The sequence below is a fragment of the Aptenodytes forsteri genome, unplaced genomic scaffold (assembly GCF_000699145.1).
Source record: "Aptenodytes forsteri isolate BGI_AS27 unplaced genomic scaffold, ASM69914v1 Scaffold292, whole genome shotgun sequence".
Classification (NCBI taxonomy): domain Eukaryota; kingdom Metazoa; phylum Chordata; class Aves; order Sphenisciformes; family Spheniscidae; genus Aptenodytes; species Aptenodytes forsteri.
In genome coordinates this window covers 1,323,006-1,341,836 of record NW_008795435.1, presented here as the reverse complement: position 1 = coordinate 1,341,836, position 18,831 = coordinate 1,323,006, and the positions used below count along the sequence as shown (strand labels likewise).

At 36.4% G+C, this 18,831-nt stretch overlaps 1 protein-coding gene across 1 annotated transcript in view; it reads left to right on the top strand.

Annotated features, from left to right (window-relative positions):
* Positions 1-18,831, top strand: part of DGKB (diacylglycerol kinase beta) — a 331,298-nt gene that overhangs the window by 244,918 nt on the left and 67,549 nt on the right. The window contains exons 22-23 of the mRNA XM_009281041.1: positions 2,955-3,045; positions 9,172-9,367. Coding sequence (XP_009279316.1) covers positions 2,955-3,045; positions 9,172-9,367 — 287 coding nt within the window. The remainder of the gene's footprint in view (positions 1-2,954; positions 3,046-9,171; positions 9,368-18,831) is intronic.

Below are 18,831 nucleotides of genomic sequence, written 5' to 3'. Positions count from 1 at the left end.
AGTTTTAATGCTGCAAAATTGTCATTAAATATGTATTCGTTTACCAGCCTAAAATTTACTTACACCATTGTGATAGAAATTAAATGGCCATGAGAGTAGTTCATTAATCTTCTAAATGGACTCTTCTACTATTTGCTGCTGTTTTGATAAGCAGATAAGCTTCACCTGTTTGAAAGAGGAGTGCAAGTGGAAGATAAGAATTTAGAGATTTTTTTCTTATTAGAAAAATTAGAATATTTACTATAATAATAAGACTGGTCTTCCTTACGGAAATTTTAGTATAATTTGTCTTGATTTCTTTACATTTAACTGTGTTTTGTACATATAAGAAAAGATATAATACAGTTTTCTGCTCAATAAAAAAATATAGTGCATTTGAATAAAAACATGCAATCTAATCTATTTCATGGCTGGTAAAGGGAGTTGGTAAATCCTTTTGAAGATGAAGAACAAAATTATTTGTATCTACATCTACCTTTGTAGTGGAAAAGCTGTCAAGTAGGTTGTCTTTCTACCCTTAAAAACAGAGATATAGTAAACTAGGGAAAGGAGAACAGGCTCGCAAGACTACATTTTTTGGCCTAACAGAATCTTATAGGGTATATTAGAATGACAAGAAATACATCTACCATCAAAACGTCACCTGATAAATGTGCTTAATCTTCTGTCATATAATTCTACAAAGTTTTGATTTATAGATCTAAATGTTCTAATAAACCTTGAGTGCACTGACAATGCTGGGTTTTGTTTTGCTGAACTCAAAATACATGAATTTGACGCAATATATTCTGAATGACTCTAAAATTAGAATGACAAGAAATACATCTACCATCAAAACGTCACCTGATAAATGTGCTTAATCTTCTGTCATATAATTCTACAAAGTTTTGATTTATAGATCTAAATGTTCTAATAAACCTTGAGTGCACTGACAATGCTGGGTTTTGTTTTGCTGAACTCAAAATACATGAATTTGACGCAATATATTCTGAATGACTCTAAAATATAGCTATCTATTTTATCTTTGTGCAAGTCAGATTATTATATACAGTGTTAAGAAGTCAATTTAAAGCAGGTTTTTCAATAAAGAAAAAGAAAAGATGCTTCATTTGAGGTAAAAATAACTGAATAGCAAGAGGAAAGGCTCTCAAAGGAGAAGGTGCAAAGGCTTGTTGGTCTTAATAATAGGATCAAAAGAAATGATGAAGTATTTTTCTGAATACTTACGTCAGGTTTTTTTATTGTTTCATTATTCATCGTCCCTGTGTAGAAAGTAGCAGGAAAATAGCTACATCCAGATTTTCCAAAGGGACCCAACAGGAATTCAGTACTTTGTTCACACTTGTTTGGAAATTAAAGGACTCTACGTTTCTTCATATACATTGGCATAAATAGAGTAGTTGATCCCAGGCCAGCATGTCAGTGTGCTAACTAATGTGCAGGTATAGAAGGAACGTATATCAGACTTTGGGAGTCTGGAAGCTGAATCTGGTCTGAGGCTTGTTGGAGCTCTTTTGAGAATATGCCATTTATCCCAGAGCCGGTTCTCAGAAATGGTTTCCAAACATTTTCAGATTTTGGGTGCAAAAACCTTCGGAAATGCCTGTAACTTTTTCTTCAGAAATGTATTGATTTCTCCTTTATTATTCTTCAGTTCCCCACCCCGTGCAGGCTGCCAGGTAGGACATCCTCACACACCTCTGGTGCTGCACCAGGAACTGCTGGCTCGTGTGCCAGCAGGTTTCTGGGAATGGCCAGTACTGTAGTGCCCCTCCTCCCTTTGTGGCTTTAAGAGCCATTAAGTGGACTTCGAGAGACACTAAGTAGACTTGTGTGTGTAATTTGGAATAAGTACCAAGGGTAGTATTTTTGCTTTTGCTGGCATGTTTGACAGTCATCTACATCTGCGTTTCCCTCTTCTCCACTTCTAGCTCGTGCAAACCCAGTCATTTTCAAGTTCCAAGGACACTATGCTGTGTCTGTGTCAGAAAACAGTTTATACAAGTGGATGAACTGTGTTCATACCTGATTCCTAAGTGTGAATAATGACTTCTAATTCAGTGTCTTTTTTTTTTAGTTTTGCTTCTTGTTTTGTTACAGGATAATAATTACTCATGAGAGTTAAACAAAACTGCACATACCTATTTGAAATGGTACTGCTGGTGTCCTGATTGTATTTAACAGTATGCAATAAATCTGGTAAAACAGAAGTGCAATCTTTATGTACTTAAGAAGAAAAAAGTGTAATCTCTGCCTGCTGTCGTATAAACTAAGCAATTTACTAGCATTTATATCCAGTTTTATTTTTCTGTAGAATCTGTTAATGAACTTCAAGATGCAGGTCCCGTCACCCATTTAAAATGTGTCTATGAGTTAAATACCCGGTAATACAGCTCTCCTACTGCAAAATATCTAAAGATTATTAGAGCTGGAATTTTTATTTTCTTCGACTATCATCTCATCTGTCATCATGAACAATAAGCTTTTACCTTTACCTTTAGCTAACTTAAGGCAAGCTACATTCTTGTCTTGGCTCTTCTTCATTATGGGAGTGCCCTGCTTGCACATTCTAGTACTTTGTGGGATAGAGATTTTAACCATGAATCAGAAATCGTATAGTAGGTGTAAGACATGAAATAAAATCGATACATTTTTCTGAGGCATGTCACTGGTTAAGTGACAAAAAATATTCTGATAGTCACTGAAAAAGAAAAGTCAAAGGTACATTTGAACCTGTCAGTTCAACACATTCCTGTTATCCCTTTAGGGGATATCATACAACTTGACACCAACATTTAAGCTTTGAAAATTATGAGCTCATCTATTTCAAATGGGATGTCACATGTTCCCAAGCCTTTGCCATTACTTATAATGGAAGACAGGATGATCACTTTTGTCACATATTGATAGTGAATAAGATCTTTCTTTTTTCTTTTCTTTTTTTCTTGTTTCAGAATGAAGAACAAATTTTGGTATTTTGAATTTGGCACTTCGGAAACTTTCTCAGCCACCTGTAAGAAGCTGCATGAATCTGTAGAAATAGAAGTAAGAAACTAATTGTTGCCTTTCTCCTTGAAATGTCACTAGTTTGGCTGAAATGCAGGGAGCAAGGGTGCAGAGTGCCTGAATCCAACAAGGCAAAGCAGTGCACATCCTTTCGACCCTATATTCCAAAATATTATTTTTATCGTGTCTATTTGTAGTGTAGCCCTGCACACTGGAACAAAGTTCAGTTTGATGATTAGTGAAGTCTTAATACAGTAGACGAGGTCAAGAGGTGAAGTGTAACATTAGAAATCAATAGGGAGTGTGGCTAGGTCAGATGGAAAAATGAAAGACTGTCAGAGGGAGTGAGAGCTGCTGCAGGATTAAAATAAAAAAAAAATCTTATTATTTCTAGGTCCCAAGTTTTTATAACCTTTAAAACTCAATTCCCTAAAATTGTACTTACTTTCCTGAATAAAGGTTAAAGAATATATATTTTTTGGAATCATTCCCCTTCATTAAATAGCTTTTCTCTCTGTACAAGGGGTCATCTTTCCATTATACATTGAACATTAACTGAAAAGACACAGGGTAGTTACAGACAAAATAGGAATTTAAAATAATGTGCTACTGCTACTTTGATGGCTGATAGAATAAGCGGCTACATTACATAAACTGTTTGGGGGGGCTGATATTTATAAATAAGTAAATGAAAAATGTGAAATGAGTGAAGGTACAAACCTGAGAATTTAAGTTAAATAATGAAATCATTTCTCAAGAGGATTATGGTGCTTTTCCTTTCCAATAGTAATGAGAAACTGCACATGTTAATGGAGTATTTGTATAGTAGCAAGAGGCACTCAGAGAAGTATGGTGAGAGCTATGAGAGTCTGGTAGAAGCCTCCTGAAAGGCGAAGTCTGAAATGATCTGAAGGGACCATGGATCTGGTCATAGAACAGTAACAAAGAATACTGAGACTGAAACTGTAAGACCTGTGGTGCCAGACTTGCCTGTTATGCTGTTATGTTTCTTTTTAAAGTGGAAACATGCTCCACACGTTAGAGTAAAAAATAAAAAAAAAACCAACCAACCAACCAAAAACCTTGGGAAAAACAAATCGAACAAAAAATCTCTTGCTTCCCAAGACAGTGCTTCACACATTTGGGTTTAAGTACATGTAGCCTGAAAAATATTTGATTAGTTATTGGAAGAAATGCTTACCTGATTTGATTTGATTTGAATATACTGCAAGTTAAATGTACCTTTTGATTAAATACAAATTGAAGAGCAGGCTTTCCCAAGAAAATATTTCCATCCGGCAAAAATCTTACATAGCCTGTAAGATGTGATGATCTTAAACCATCTAATTGTAACCATTGAAAGGGTGATGAAATGTTAACATCCCAAAGCAAACAAGTATGCATACAAGTTTGTGATGCTGCTGATACCAGTTGTATAATTATTGCCAATTCATATCGGTAACACTATTATTACCAATGAAGTATTACATTGCTAGTATATGAGACATGTTTGTCAATATCTACTTCATCTATCCTGGTCACTATCATTAGTCCTACAATTAGGAACAAAAATCTTAGGGGAAATAGTTTCCAAAATGTTTACACAAGAAGTGTTAGGAGGTAGTTATTTACAGATTTATTTACAATGAGTAAATTACATTTAAATGAACAATGCTTGCCAATATGCTTGTATCTAATGTTTCTTGTTTTTATGTTATAAACACTTGGGAGTAGCACTGTTTTCATCTGATTTTTAACCTGCTGCCCCTTGCTTGGGGATGTTGCTGTAAATGAGAGCTTAGTGTATGATACCACATTTCGCTCCGAATAAAATGCACAAAGAATGCATTTGCTCTACAGCCAAATTTTGAATGAACAAAGCCCATGAAGATTAAGGATCTGTATCTCTGAGCTGGGAGACCGCAATCAAATGTCCTGTGGGCAAACCCTGTATTTGATTTCTAACCTAATTAAGCTTGGCTTTCCTGATACACATTCATCTCTCATGTTCTGTATATTTTCTTCTGTGTGAGATGCAGAACAAAGTTTGGACACTAAATTCTTATGTTATCCAGAATAAGATGTGTTTTTATTTCCAAACTGGGATCCAAGAAGTTGAGGAGAGAAACATAGGTTCTAAAGGAAAAAAAATAACAGGGCAAAATTAAGTATGTATTTTTAATAAATAATAATAAAATAATGTGTCAGTAAATGAGGCTTAAGACTTTACAGTTTAGAGCACTTATACTTTATTTCCACTTCAGAAAAAAAGAAAGGTGTGTGAAGGGCATTTAACGAGAGGAGGCGTAGATGCAGCGTAAGTGGAGGTGGCATGGTCCATACCTGCAGCGCTGTAAAAGCATTGTGGGACCAGAGGAAACCTACTATACCACCTGGTATTAATGGGTGGGGGAAAGGAGTTTACACGATCATGTGGTCTTGCATGATACTGCACTTGGTTACACAGCAAAGCCTTAGTCTCAGCTGTTTTCGGGCACGGATATGTTTTCAACTTCGAGATGATCTGAAAAATTTTGATCTAATGAATGAAGTGTAAAAGATAATGCCTGAAAAGGGACTGAGGCCAGGAAAGAGGGCAAAAAAGAAATCAACAACAACAACAACAACAACAACAACAACAACAACAACAATAATAATAATAATAATAATAATAATAATGTGTCAGTAAATGAGGCTTAAGACTTTACAGTTTAGAGCACTTATACTTTATTTCCACTTCAGAAAAAAAGAAAGGTGTGTGAAGGGCATTTAACGAGAGGAGGCGTAGATGCAGCGTAAGTGGAGGTGGCATGGTCCATACCTGCAGCGCTGTAAAAGCATTGTGGGACCAGAGGAAACCTACTATACCACCTGGTATTAATGGGTGGGGGAAAGGAGTTTACACGATCATGTGGTCTTGCATGATACTGCACTTGGTTACACAGCAAAGCCTTAGTCTCAGCTGTTTTCGGGCACGGATATGTTTTCAACTTCGAGATGATCTGAAAAATTTTGATCTAATGAATGAAGTGTAAAAGATAATGCCTGAAAAGGGACTGAGGCCAGGAAAGAGGGCAAAAAAGAAATAGAAGCACTATTGTTTATTTCTAATCTAGATAGGCATGCTCTGCATTTTAAAAGCGTGCTTTTATTTTTAGCAGCATAATTGCATTATTTGACATAAAAAAATTAAAAAAAAAAGAAAAGGAGCAGAACACATCTGTGTTTTGTTGTTGTAGTGTATGAATGTGTTAGGACAACACAGAGCTACCTGTAGCGCAAACTTCTTGTCTGTGTATGAACAAAAGAAATCCTCCTTTACTAATTCAGAAAGTTCCTCGTCACTGTGGGATTCTGAGGCCTAGTCAAATAATTGTCTTAGTGTACTACCTGCTGTGTTCAATATTGAGTGAAAATGGAAGCCAGACCCTGCGCCATCCTATTTCACAATTCTTCTTTTATTTAAATAATTCCAGTCAGTTTGGGGGACGCCAGACCTTTATAAATTAACAGCAGGGAAATACCAAAGGTGTCAGATTGCATATTTATCATCTTTCTCGTGTAATACTTAAATATGTATTAAGAAGTGACTGACATAAATTAGGCAGATTTCAGAAGCCACAGGCCGTGGCTTGTAGAGGACCCCCTTCTGCTTGACATTTCATCCTTGTCAAAGATCAAATTATTTTAATTTAGGCTGCAAATTATAAGGAATGAAGACTTCTTTGTGGGAATTCCCTGTGGTAATCTGACTTTTGTTGTTACTGCTGCTTGTCAGTGTGCAAAAGATATAATATGCATGCAAATAAGGTTAAAAAATATGTACTATCTAATTATCCAGCCAGTACATTCCACTTGAAGACAGTGGGAGGCCTGACACACAGTATGTGTTTGATTCATTGAGGCCTGCAGGGTATTTACACAAGAGTACTTTTAATTATGAAATTAATATCTGTTTATCTAGAATGTATAGCAGTAAGTGAGCATACACATGAGCAGAATTTTTAGTAAAATAAATCATCTTAATATTTAATATATATAAAATATAGGGGGGAACCATGAATTTGCTTCCAAAATAACAGTGAAGACCCATGCCTTTTTTCTTGTAAAAAAAGTGTGATTAAAAAGTTGCATTTTCAATTGCAGTAGTTGCTACAACTGCCAACTCACTTCCAGATATGTCTTTTGACTCTAAAGGTTTCCCTATATGAATATAATCCACAGGTTTAAAATTTAATTCTTGAAGAGCAAATATGAAATGGAAACCTTAATGCTGAAATTGTTCTCTCTCCAGATTTACACTCTTCTTAGAAGAATTAAGAAGATGCAGAGTATGCATTATAATACAGTTCTGTTTTGTGATCTCAGAAAGTTTCAGGGTAAACAAATAACTATGCACAGTTATTTTTGAGTTGTACTTTCCTTTTCTTCTACAAAGCTGTGATAAAGGTTTAGGCAAAGAGGAAAAATTGCCAGTGACCCACAGAGCAGCAAGCTGCAAGATGTCAGTGGACTATTACTGAAGCATGGTTAATTATTTTTCCAGTTTTCTTCCTGATTATTGTATATTGGAATTACAAAATAAGACCCTTAATCAGTTTTAAATGCATGACTGGACCCCCTACTGGCTTGCAGAACATTGCAGGAGTAGGATCTAATGTTTTAAAAATATGCTGCTATACAGTGTAAGGCGCGTGTGACTTTCCAGGATATCTATATACTCTAGCTATGTTGTGAGGCATGAAGCTAATCTACCTCTAGCCAAGGTACAAGTACATAAATCCTGGAAACTTTGACTGGTTCAGTGAATTAATAAGTAGAACTCGATGCTTTGCCTTACACCTGCAGGTTCAACCGCAGTTATCTGAAGTTGGGTCTTTTTTTCTTCTGTGGAGGTTCTTCAGTATTTTGCTGTGTTTTATATGGGTTAGGAGATTCCCCTGATCCTAAAACAATGTGGGTGGAGAGGAGGACTTAGCCTGAGTAAATTATAGTCTATGAAGGCTAGATGTGTCCTATCAATCTAGGTACATCTCATCCAATGTGTGCCAGGTGAACTGTGTTTGCAAATGTTGTAGGCTTTTGTCACCTGAGAAGATGCTGCAGTTTGTCACTGAACAGGCTGATAAGTTAAGGTCCCTGAACCATTCTGGAAGTGAAAATTATGGTCCCTTTATAAGAGGTGATTTGAAGCCAAATTTAGCAAAGGAATATACACCTATAAAATGCCTCAATGTCCAGTGTTGCTGTAGGAAGCAGGAGAAATACACATTAGTGACACAAGGTGCCCTACAGTAATGATTCCATCACTGAAGGGACTGTCCCACAGAGTAAGATTTCTTCTGTGTGTCCAGTAAGTCTTGGAAGGCTTTTAGAGCACTGATACCTCTTCTTTAGCTCCATATCCCATGTTTTCCTTTGGCAATGCTGCATATTTCAGAGAACTGGCTGATGGAAGTTCTGGGATAAGAAGTGCTGTACCTGCATCTGCATTTTGCTGTACCCAGTTTTACTAATCTTACCTCTCAGTAGGAGTTTTTAGTCAGGCATAGCCCTACGCTAATGTGCCAGTTGTGCCTTTGGATTGAAGTTAATAGTGGTGTGGTGTTCTGTGCTCTCAGGGCCCGCTTAGACCCTTTTCCATGAAGCTGTGTATGCTCTGTATGCAGGGACTTTTATATTCGGTTTCATGTGGAAGGGACTCAGGTGTTATAATGACAAGTATCATTGCAAAATCGTAAGACAATTTAGCTGGAATAGGCAACAAAAAAACTCCAGTTATTGCTATAGAAATTTTTGTAGTATAAACTTTTTTGTGCTAATAGCTGTAGTGAAGCTACAAACATGTTTCACTTGGGTTGATGAATAGGTATCAGATAACAAGACTCCATCAAATGGTACCACACTTAAGCAATCAAGAGCTGAATAGGAATCATGTTTTGCCTTCTGAATGAGGATCTGTTCCTATCTCGTATCTCCTTTCCAGCTATAAGTATATATCTTAGGTGTAAACATTGAATAAACCATTAACAGTGTTAAGAATGATGAATTGTTGAAGAAAAATATCTGATAGGTAGAACATTCTGATTTTTCTTTCTCTTTTACTGCTTTCTCTTCCTCTTTTTTTGTTTTTTTTTCCTTTCCTTTTTTCTCCTTGCTAATCAGTGTGATGGAATTCAGCTAGACTTAACCAATATTTCTCTGGAAGGAATTGCCATTCTGAACATCCCAAGCATGCATGGCGGATCGAATCTTTGGGGAGAGACAAAGAAAAGACGTAGCCACCGTCGGACAGAAAAGAAGAGGTCAGATAAGAGAACCACTGTCACAGATGCCAAGGAATTGAAGTTTGTATGCCAAGGTAAGCTTACAGATTAATATAGGCTATCTGGCTCCATACAGCCAGCTCAGTTGTATAGTTGCTCTTGTATTGCCTCTTGTCAAGAAAAAGGATAGACAGTTCTTAGCTATTTCTTTTCTTGTGCATTTAGCTTTTCTGACGGGAAGCACTGGAGGAAGGGCATAAACAAAGATGTGCTGACAGTTACAGTCCATATACTTGAAAACCTGCCTTGGATGTTACCTGTTAAGCAGACTAAGCACACCATGTGGCACTGTTTGCTACTGCAATATTCAGTCTAGAAGTACCTGGAGTTTTTGGAGTCGGAAAATGCTTACTGAGCATTTATAATGCTTCTTAATGTCAGTGTGCATAAAACTTGGGGATAATCATGCCCTGTTTCTGACAAACTTTGGCCTGAGGCTGTGGAAAACTACTTCAGAGTAACAAGAGCAAGCTGTCTATACATTTTACGTTACTGTGCTGTGATGCTGTATGCAATCCTTGAATGCGTATGCTGTATCTTGCTTGCATGGGTGTGATCTATCCTTTCAGGGCTCATATACTTTCCTGGTGATTAGGAGCATTTGCTCCATAAATTTTTACAATTTTTTACAAAACCTATAGTAAATAGTAATATCTGTTCGACTTCGTAGAATCTGAATACTATGCATTGTAACACAGCCCTGCGTATCACAAGTTCTAGTGATTATAAAACATCATTCTGTTCACACCAAGGGATGAACAGACCAGACTTTGAAAACTTTTTTTTTTCTTTTTATCCTATGGAAAAGAGTATCTCCTGCTTCAGAGTATCTTCCTGCTTCTCCTCATTCAGACTGAATAAAGATCAGGACTTTAACTATCTGATGTTATTGTGATCCTTTTGGTTATCCTATTTTTTATATTTCATCAGCAGTAATTTTTAAGTCACTAGTTATATCTGAGTTAATTAATATGTGTTGTAGTTTTAATCCAGCTAACTTACCTGGTTGACAAAAGTTTAAGAATAAAGTAGTTTTCTATGGCTTGGAGGTTGCAATAGGCACTAGGACTCAAAATTTCTGTATGTTTTAGCAATTTGACATATGTTCTCAGTATCTCAAAGTAACTTACCAATACACTCTGCCAGCTGAAGTCTTATCAACTGCTAAGCTTCTGCGTACACTATAATGTCTATATTATGTTCAAGAGATGGAGGCAGGCTACTGGGTAATGGACTCACCAAAATTTTGCCTTTTGTGTTGCTTCTGAACATAGGGAGACAGGACATTTCACCCTCTTGATAGTAGTGAAACAAGATGTTATAACCTCTTTAATTATTTAAGTTATGTATGTATTTGATACTTAGGTAACAGTGATTTCAAACTACTGACTATTTTTGGTATATTAGAAGGGCATTGTTACACTCCATTTCCGTTTTCCTGGACAGGAAAAAGTAAAATAATAATAAAAATATTAAAGACTGAACAGAAGATCCTACATTATCTGTCGAAGTGTTCATAATGCAAACAGTAAGCACCTTACTTTAGAAAAACTTGTCTCATGACTTAGTTTCTAATCAGTTTATATACACTGTGGATGAAAGTAGCTTCAACCAAAAGGCAACTTCAAAGCAGAGATTGACTTCTCAATATCATAAGCTAGAGCACCTCTATCTCGTCACTGAGTACATGGATAGTATCATTGGTTGCATCTACAGTAGCATTTTAGTGCTTAACAGGAGTACGCTTCTTGGGTTTCCCAGTTGTCTGTGTTTATTGCATTCCAGTTTGCAACACTGAGCAGTCTTGGGCATGCAAACTGGATTCCTTTTAAATGGGGGGGTGGGCACATGCTCTGACTGCAAATGGGTGTTCAGTCCATGGAACCAGGTTAAAACAACTCAAAGTAAAACTCCAAAATAAATAAGGTGTGAACATTTGAGAACCAACTGATTTGCTCTGTGGATCCACTCCTATTTTATGCTGCAAAGAATAGTCACTTAATTCTGCTAGCTAAGATAGGTTCTCAGATTAGAGTATGCTTCTTCATCTCAGTATTCAAGATTATTGCTGAATAATGGAATTCAATCAATTTTATGTCTAGGCTTCTCAAATAGTTTTGATAAATCTAACTCTACCCACTGTGGAAATAAGTGACTGCCTGTCACTTCTAAAGCACTATGATTCCTTCACTAGCTTTGTACAAGCAAATCCGAGAGCACGATATTGTCTAGCTGATTGTTTTCTTAGGGACATTTGGATTGTACTTTTTAGTTTGAAGAAAACATTTTACAAAATGTTAATGCCTTGTGCAGAAATAGGTATTGCTGTATTGAGAACCATGGTAAATACATGCCTGCTTGTTAACTTCTGCTTGTTATTCTGCATAAATATCCTTTCAGTTCGTTTTATGTCCAAATAAAGCATCTAATCACTTGACAACTAAACATTGCACTTTCTAGGAGACAGTAATCAAACATCCTCATGTTTTCATGTCGATATATATATCAGGTTTTGGCGTTGGGTTTTGTGGTGGTTTGTTTTTTTGTTTTTAAATCTACTCTTATATGGGACTTCTGAGTGGCATGCACATTTAGTTTTAGTCTTTTTCAATTGTGGTTTTTTAAACTGTATATCAATCTGTATTCTCGTCGTCTCTCTGCTTTTACGGTTTTATAATTGACCCTAAATACATGAATTGAAGTTTAGTATTCAAAGTCTGAGCCCTTAAATGGGATACTTGCATGGACTAATGAAAGCTGTCTCCTCACTCTGGGTAGTTTGTTGCCCCCGAGTGTGTTGTGTTGCTTCTCTCGGAACAGCCCCCGGAGGACTTTGAGAACTTTCAAAGCAGAAGAAACCTCTGTGAGGTCCTGCTGCTGTTCTCCCCCTGCTCTTGTGTGTATCACCTAACGCAAGCCATATACGTGCAACACAATCATCACTGCAGGAAAAAGCGTCAAAGTTCTGCCAAATCTTTTTTCTTTCTTATATATCTGTACAATTCAGGGAAGGTATATTCCTCTGAGCCTACTCCCCTCTTTTTTCCCCTATTTACTGTTGTCAGCTGTTGATGCAAAAAGGCTTGTATTTTCTCTGCCCTTCCCATTTTCCACCTCTGCATACTCGATAGCCAGACCACAATTTGGACTTTAAGTAATCAAATGGGCACCTGCTTGGAAAACAATCTGATTATATGCACATAGTCTGAAAAACAATATATTGAAATGTAGCAATTTAAAATGTGCACTATTTAAGTACATTCTCTGCTTACCTCATTAGGAGCTGTGCATGTACACTAAAGAGCAAAATTTGGCACTGATAGCATATAGGTATGTGTGTGTCTGTGTGTACCTCATATTTCTATCTAACTAGTAACTGGCTTTGATATTTTCATATAAAACATGTATGAAAATATATTTGTCTGATTAACTTACAACTCATTGGAAAGAAAACCGTATTTAGCTGTAATGTACCTAATATTATCCTATTCTTTGTTAATGGAAAAAAATACTACACTTTTCATTTCAGCTCCTGTGCAGAAGTACAGAGGGTCTTTCAACAAGTGTTATTAGGGTAAAAATCAGATTGTTTTTTTTCTAATTTAATTTCATTTTAATTTCTGATTTTTCATTATCATTTCTATTGTACAAAATCAATGCATTAGGAAAAAATATAACTACAAATATATGTCACAATTCGTGAAAGTCAATGATTTAATTAGTATTTTGACTTTATGAATCTGACACTTGCAATGTTTCCATTTGTTGTTTTGTTTTAAAATCTTCTAGTATGTACATATCTATGATATATCTATCCACAATCAATTTTTTTCTAAGTACAGATTTTAGATGTAACTGTGAACTATCCTTGAACATTATTTGGACAGGATTTTTGTTTGGATACTGATAAATGCCAAAAATCAGTGCTTTAAAAAGATGAACATACTGCATAGAAACTAAAGTATGAGTTGAGAAACATAAATGTAAATAACTGAGCTACTTGTTGTTTGGAAATTACATCCAAAACATAAGTTGAATCATGACAACATATCTTACGTGAAATATATACCACTTATGTTAAGTGTTAAACAGCAAAATTTTCTTCCTCACAGAGATACTAAGTAAATTTTTCAAACCTTTTGTGACAAAAAGGAAATAATTCTTTAGAAAATCTCTCTAGTAAACTTTTTGCTGAGCGGAGTAGGAATCCTTTGGGGTGGATGTTGTTATGGTTTGATTTGCTTTCATTGCTGAAGTTCAGTTAGAGCCTTGTCCTGAAATGGAATCTCTTTAAAAGTCTCTTAAGACTTTATTGCAAACATATACATAGCTTGTTTTTGCACAAATAGTTCCAGTCACCTCAGTGGACTCATTCCTGAAGACAGTATCTATGAACTGTTAATGGGTGAAACCTTTAGACTGTAAATATTTCAGTGCAATACTTTCTTCTTATTTATTTTTTACATCACCAGGCACACTGATACTTAACCAAGTATTTATCAAGTTGATCTGCGCAGCTTGTTAAGAGAGCTGCAGTGCACTATTACTCAGCAACATGCCAGACTACTAGACTAATTCAAGACAATGTGCATTCATGTCACAGCACCTAGGCATAAACCAAGCTTACCAATATGATTCAATAACTCCATGTGGAAATCTCTGATAATAACTGCATTATGACTTTCTGAATGGAAATGCAGAAGTTTTGGGAATAGAATAATGTGTATACAGACAGTTCACTACAGTTAAAAGTAGGGGACATGCAGAGATGGTGAAGGCCTTAAAACACTTCAAAATATCTATACATAGTAAGAGAGGAGAAAAAAACTTTCTTATTAGGTGTCAAATTCCACTCTACAGGGGAGGGGGAGAATCTCATCCCAAACTTCCCTATAGCCAGGGGATTCTTGACAAGAGTCCTCTAAACAACTTATAAACTTTGTGGGCTAGCAGACTAATTTAATTTATGGAGGTCTTTCATAAACTACACACTGGCCAGGTGACTTCTCCTTGCTGCTTATAATTCTCTAAATTTAAATTTTGACACATTATGAATTTTGAGATGTCTAAATATGAATTAATTTCATAAGTTGAAAAAGTTAGAAACTGTGTTCTATATACATAGTGCATATACTATATACGCTGAATATACACAGTGTATATTCAGTATTGGTACACTTTAGATTATTTATGACATGATACAAGGCATGTTTAATGAACTCTCTATAATAAATTTTTATTAAATCCTATGGGTAATGTAATGGCTAGATAAGGTAATCGCCCTTATTTCATGTCTTGTTTAGACAGTTTTGGGCAACATAGCCATTAACATATTACCACAGAGAAAAATAACTAATTATAGCTATTTCATAGCTGGTCTATGTTAAGACATTCAATTTATAGAAACAATGTTGTTTAGACAGAGTATCTAAGTAAAATAATTTAATTGCTGCATCGACAATCCTAACTAGGTATTTTTGTGCACATACATATATAGTTTGATGACAGCAAATAGTAGTGATATAATCAAGTTCTACCAATTTTAGTAATCAGTGTTGTAGGTTATTTGTCTTACTTCAGAGAAAGAAAGAAAGAAAAAGGTAAATTAAGTTGATCACAATATCTGTTTAAGAACTTGAGGTAATAATACATTTGGTATTCAGAATTCAAGGAAGCAGAAATATGTCTAACTAATGAAAACCAGTGACTAAATCAGTTAAACGTTAAAGGAAATAATAATTACACACTGTTCTGAGCTAGGCTCACACTCACTAGACTAGATAACAGGGATGTGTAAACACCTTCTTGCATTTGAGATAGCTTTCAAACCATTTATGGTCCTTTTTCAGGAAGTCTCTACACAAACTGAGGTATATGTCTCTATCCAAAACAAAGATACAAGCAGGGCATATATGTTGGAAATACCTTGCTGGGTAATATTCATAAAGGTTTTTATTGCTGTGAAAAATAACAGAAAAAGAACAGTGAACCTGAGAAAAGAGGAAGCACCGAACACAGAAATAGAAAATCTGTTCATGCATTTCTTAGAAAAAGTGAAGAGAAAGACAGCTTTCTCAGCCAAATTCTGATGATAAAACTGTTAGATAAGCAAAGAGACTGCCTTCTGTTCAAGTCTTCCTACATTTAAGGAGAAAGATCTTTTGTCTGTAATGGTAAGGAAGAAGCATGAAGAATGAAAATCTAACACTGGTGTTCTTTTCCTAATGAAAACAACCTGAGCAGACCTGCAACTTGTCTAACACACAGATCAGAAAAAAGAAGAAACCAAGTTTCCTTAATAAGTAGTAAAATAAGTTAAATTTAAAAGGGTTATGGCAGATAGTGTGTCTCAGTTCCCAAAAAAGGTAAAAAGGAAGGAGGATCCATATGCGTCCTTGTCTGCCTATTTAAATGGGACTAAACACTGATGATATATGTATAGGGTCAAAGCATTAAGTGTATAAAGTTCAGGAGAAGAGTCCAGTATTATTTCAATGTAAACTACTATAAAAGCATGTGGGAACTTATGTCTAGGGTGTAAATTTAGGAAACATACACATGATGAGTTATAGCATTACATGAATCTAAACATCTTTGAATGTTTGGCTCACAAATCCACTTCATTTAGTTATATACCTGAATTTCTTTACTTGGAAAATAACACAAAATTATCCTTGTATGAAATTTTCATTTCTTTCCTAAACTTTGTTTAATTGCTCTGAAAATAGCAGCATTTTTCATGGGTTTTGGCACTTTATTTTCTGTCCTTGATTGAAACTAGGAAGGCAGAGAAATCCCCTAAATAAATAGCAAAGTTAACCCTTCTAATCCGGATACTTCTTCAAAGTTTAAACATTAGAAAAAAAAAAATCCTAAATTTATTCAGGCAATTATTTTTTTTCCTGTCTATGCATGCACCATATTCTAAACATCTTAAAGCATGAATTGAAGCTTTAACCTAAACTTCACATATTTCTGTGTAGAATTTCTTGTTACAGTTATGCGAGTCTGTGTTGTTTACAGTAAACCAAATTCTTGTGAGGACTGTCAAAGTTAGGTTAACTTTAGTGTCTAAAATCAACCCTTATAGCCGGTAGATAGAGTCACCTCAAGAAAAGTGTTTGTCCCATGCTCAAATAAGGGTCTAAGCTAGGCAGAATAAAATGCTCACTGGAGGGGACTCTGCCTCCATTTATTGTAAGTGGATCCTAAGTAATAGGCCGGGTTAGACACCTCACTTCCAGCTGACTAGGTGGTGAGATGAATTTCTGTATGTGCTGCATGAGGCAACAGCTCATTAAATACCTGAAGAGTCCTTAGAGCAGGAGTGGGAACCAGGTACCACTCTGCCAGAGAAGCCCTGTTGAGCTGAACCGTGCTCTCTTTCTCTGAACGCCGTAGTCACTAATCTACTGAGCAGAAAGAGACCATAGCAGAATATCTCTTTCCCCTGTGTGCAGACCCTGCTTGGAGTATATATAGCTTCCAGGTGTTGGGGACTCGAGCAGGGGAACACCTCTTTGGGGGATTATAGCATAGGCAGTGTTGGGAAACAGAGTAGCGTTCAGTGGTGCTATATACTGCCCCCTCTTGAGTTTGGACTGCGTTATTTTGTCACCTTTTAAAAATCTTCATGGTATGCTGAATATCCCGTTTCCCTTGTGTGCACTTGTGTTGCAGCACTCAGCCATTGTGCATTGCCTCTTCTACCTGCTGAACAGCAGTAATTGGCCACCGCGCTGGGCATTTTGCTCCACAAAATGTCTCACCGAGAGCAGCTGCATGGTGTAGCTCATCAGTGTGCGAGGTGTTGACCTCTGGCTTTGGTGAGGTTGCAAATTCAACAAGGGCAAGGAACCCTTGCCAATTTGCCCCTGTGGAAGCACCTGTTCCTGCAAATCCAGGACCTGCCTAAGGCAGGATGCAACTGAGAAGTTCCTTCTACTGATATAGTAGTTCCCAGTTTTTCGTCATTCCTCTAGAAGCTGTGGAGCAGTAAGATTCGTACTGTGATGTATTACCACTAATCAGCAGTATCTTATCTTTGTGGAGGCAGTGGTTTTGGGGGGGGGGGGGGGAGGAAGAAATGAATGTCACAGTTTTTCCACATTAAGAAATTCCAACTTCTTTTCTTTTACTTTAAGCAATGGGTTGTGAGTTTAGACACAGTGTAGAGGTGAGAAAGGTGCTGAGGTACTCAACATGACAAAGTGATGGCACTGGTAATTTTCTTAACTCAGAACCTAGATTTTGGATGACTTTATGAGGGATGGGTTGGTATTCAAATGCCTTTGTCCCATATTAGCTACTGAAGATTGTGTGGCTTTAGCACCTTATTTCTACTGCATGTGCACGTTCAGTGGAATGACAGGGGTAAATGGTACTTTGTTCTAGCCGTTTAGTTAAATTGTACATTGCAGCCATTATTTTGTAAGGTCTGAAAGGCAAACATTCATTTTACCAAGCTGTTAAAGATAGCACAGTTTTCCTAGTAAGAGATTGTGGGCTGGACAGTCATGATCTGATTATGCTATTAAAAAAGCCTTTTCCCCTCTCCCCCCCCCCCCCCCCCCCGGCAGCAAAGCTTTAGGGTGCACTCTTTTCCTCTAGATACCTTTATTACTCAAGAGGTGCTCTGTTCAGCAGGAGCCTTATTCATACAATCCCCATCAGCCTGGGGAATGGAGTCCATAATTCATAACACAGTTTGAATCTTTTAGAAATATAAATACAATTCCTTGTTGCTGATTTTATTGTTATTAGGAAGTAGTAGGACCTTGAAAAATGGCTTGATAGTCTGATTTGGTTTTATATTTATAAAGCACGTATATATGTTTCTGTGCAATATAGATCATAGTAGAAAAACAATTTCCTTTTATTTACAAGGCAGTTGAGATTGTCATTGTATTATACCTTTTGGTGCACAGAATGTTCATTTTCTTTCAAACGTTATTCATTGAAAGAGGATAATTATGGTGTATTTCACAGGCTGCCAGAAGGAAAATGTATCTTTGAAAAGTTTCATTTCCCTTAAGTTGCTCATTTTCTATAGGAAGACAGAGCTATTAAGTAACATACCTATGACAAAGATTGATTAAAATGGCATAAAGGACTATCTTATCTCTAAGTACAGGGATTTACACATATAACTCCTATGACATTAAATGCAGTAGGTGAAATTAACTCTAGGTATTGTATAAAAAAAGCCCCCGTAAATTAGTTTGTACAGAGAATAAGGTGAGGGTGGGAGGAATGGTATGTTAAGTAGCAAGCGAGAAGTATTGTTTTAGGGTACACCTACAACGTAGCATGCAAATAATCAAGCCAAGTTCTGTGCCAGCAGCATTAATGCAATATTCTGCTGGGACTCGCTTTGGCTGCTAAATAGTGGAAACATCACCTTGCTGATGTGGCTAAGCTTCTCGTATTCAGCCAGCTCCTTAGAGAAGTTCAGGCTCCTCTACAGCGTTCAAGGTAAATTTAGCCTGGGTCTGTCTGG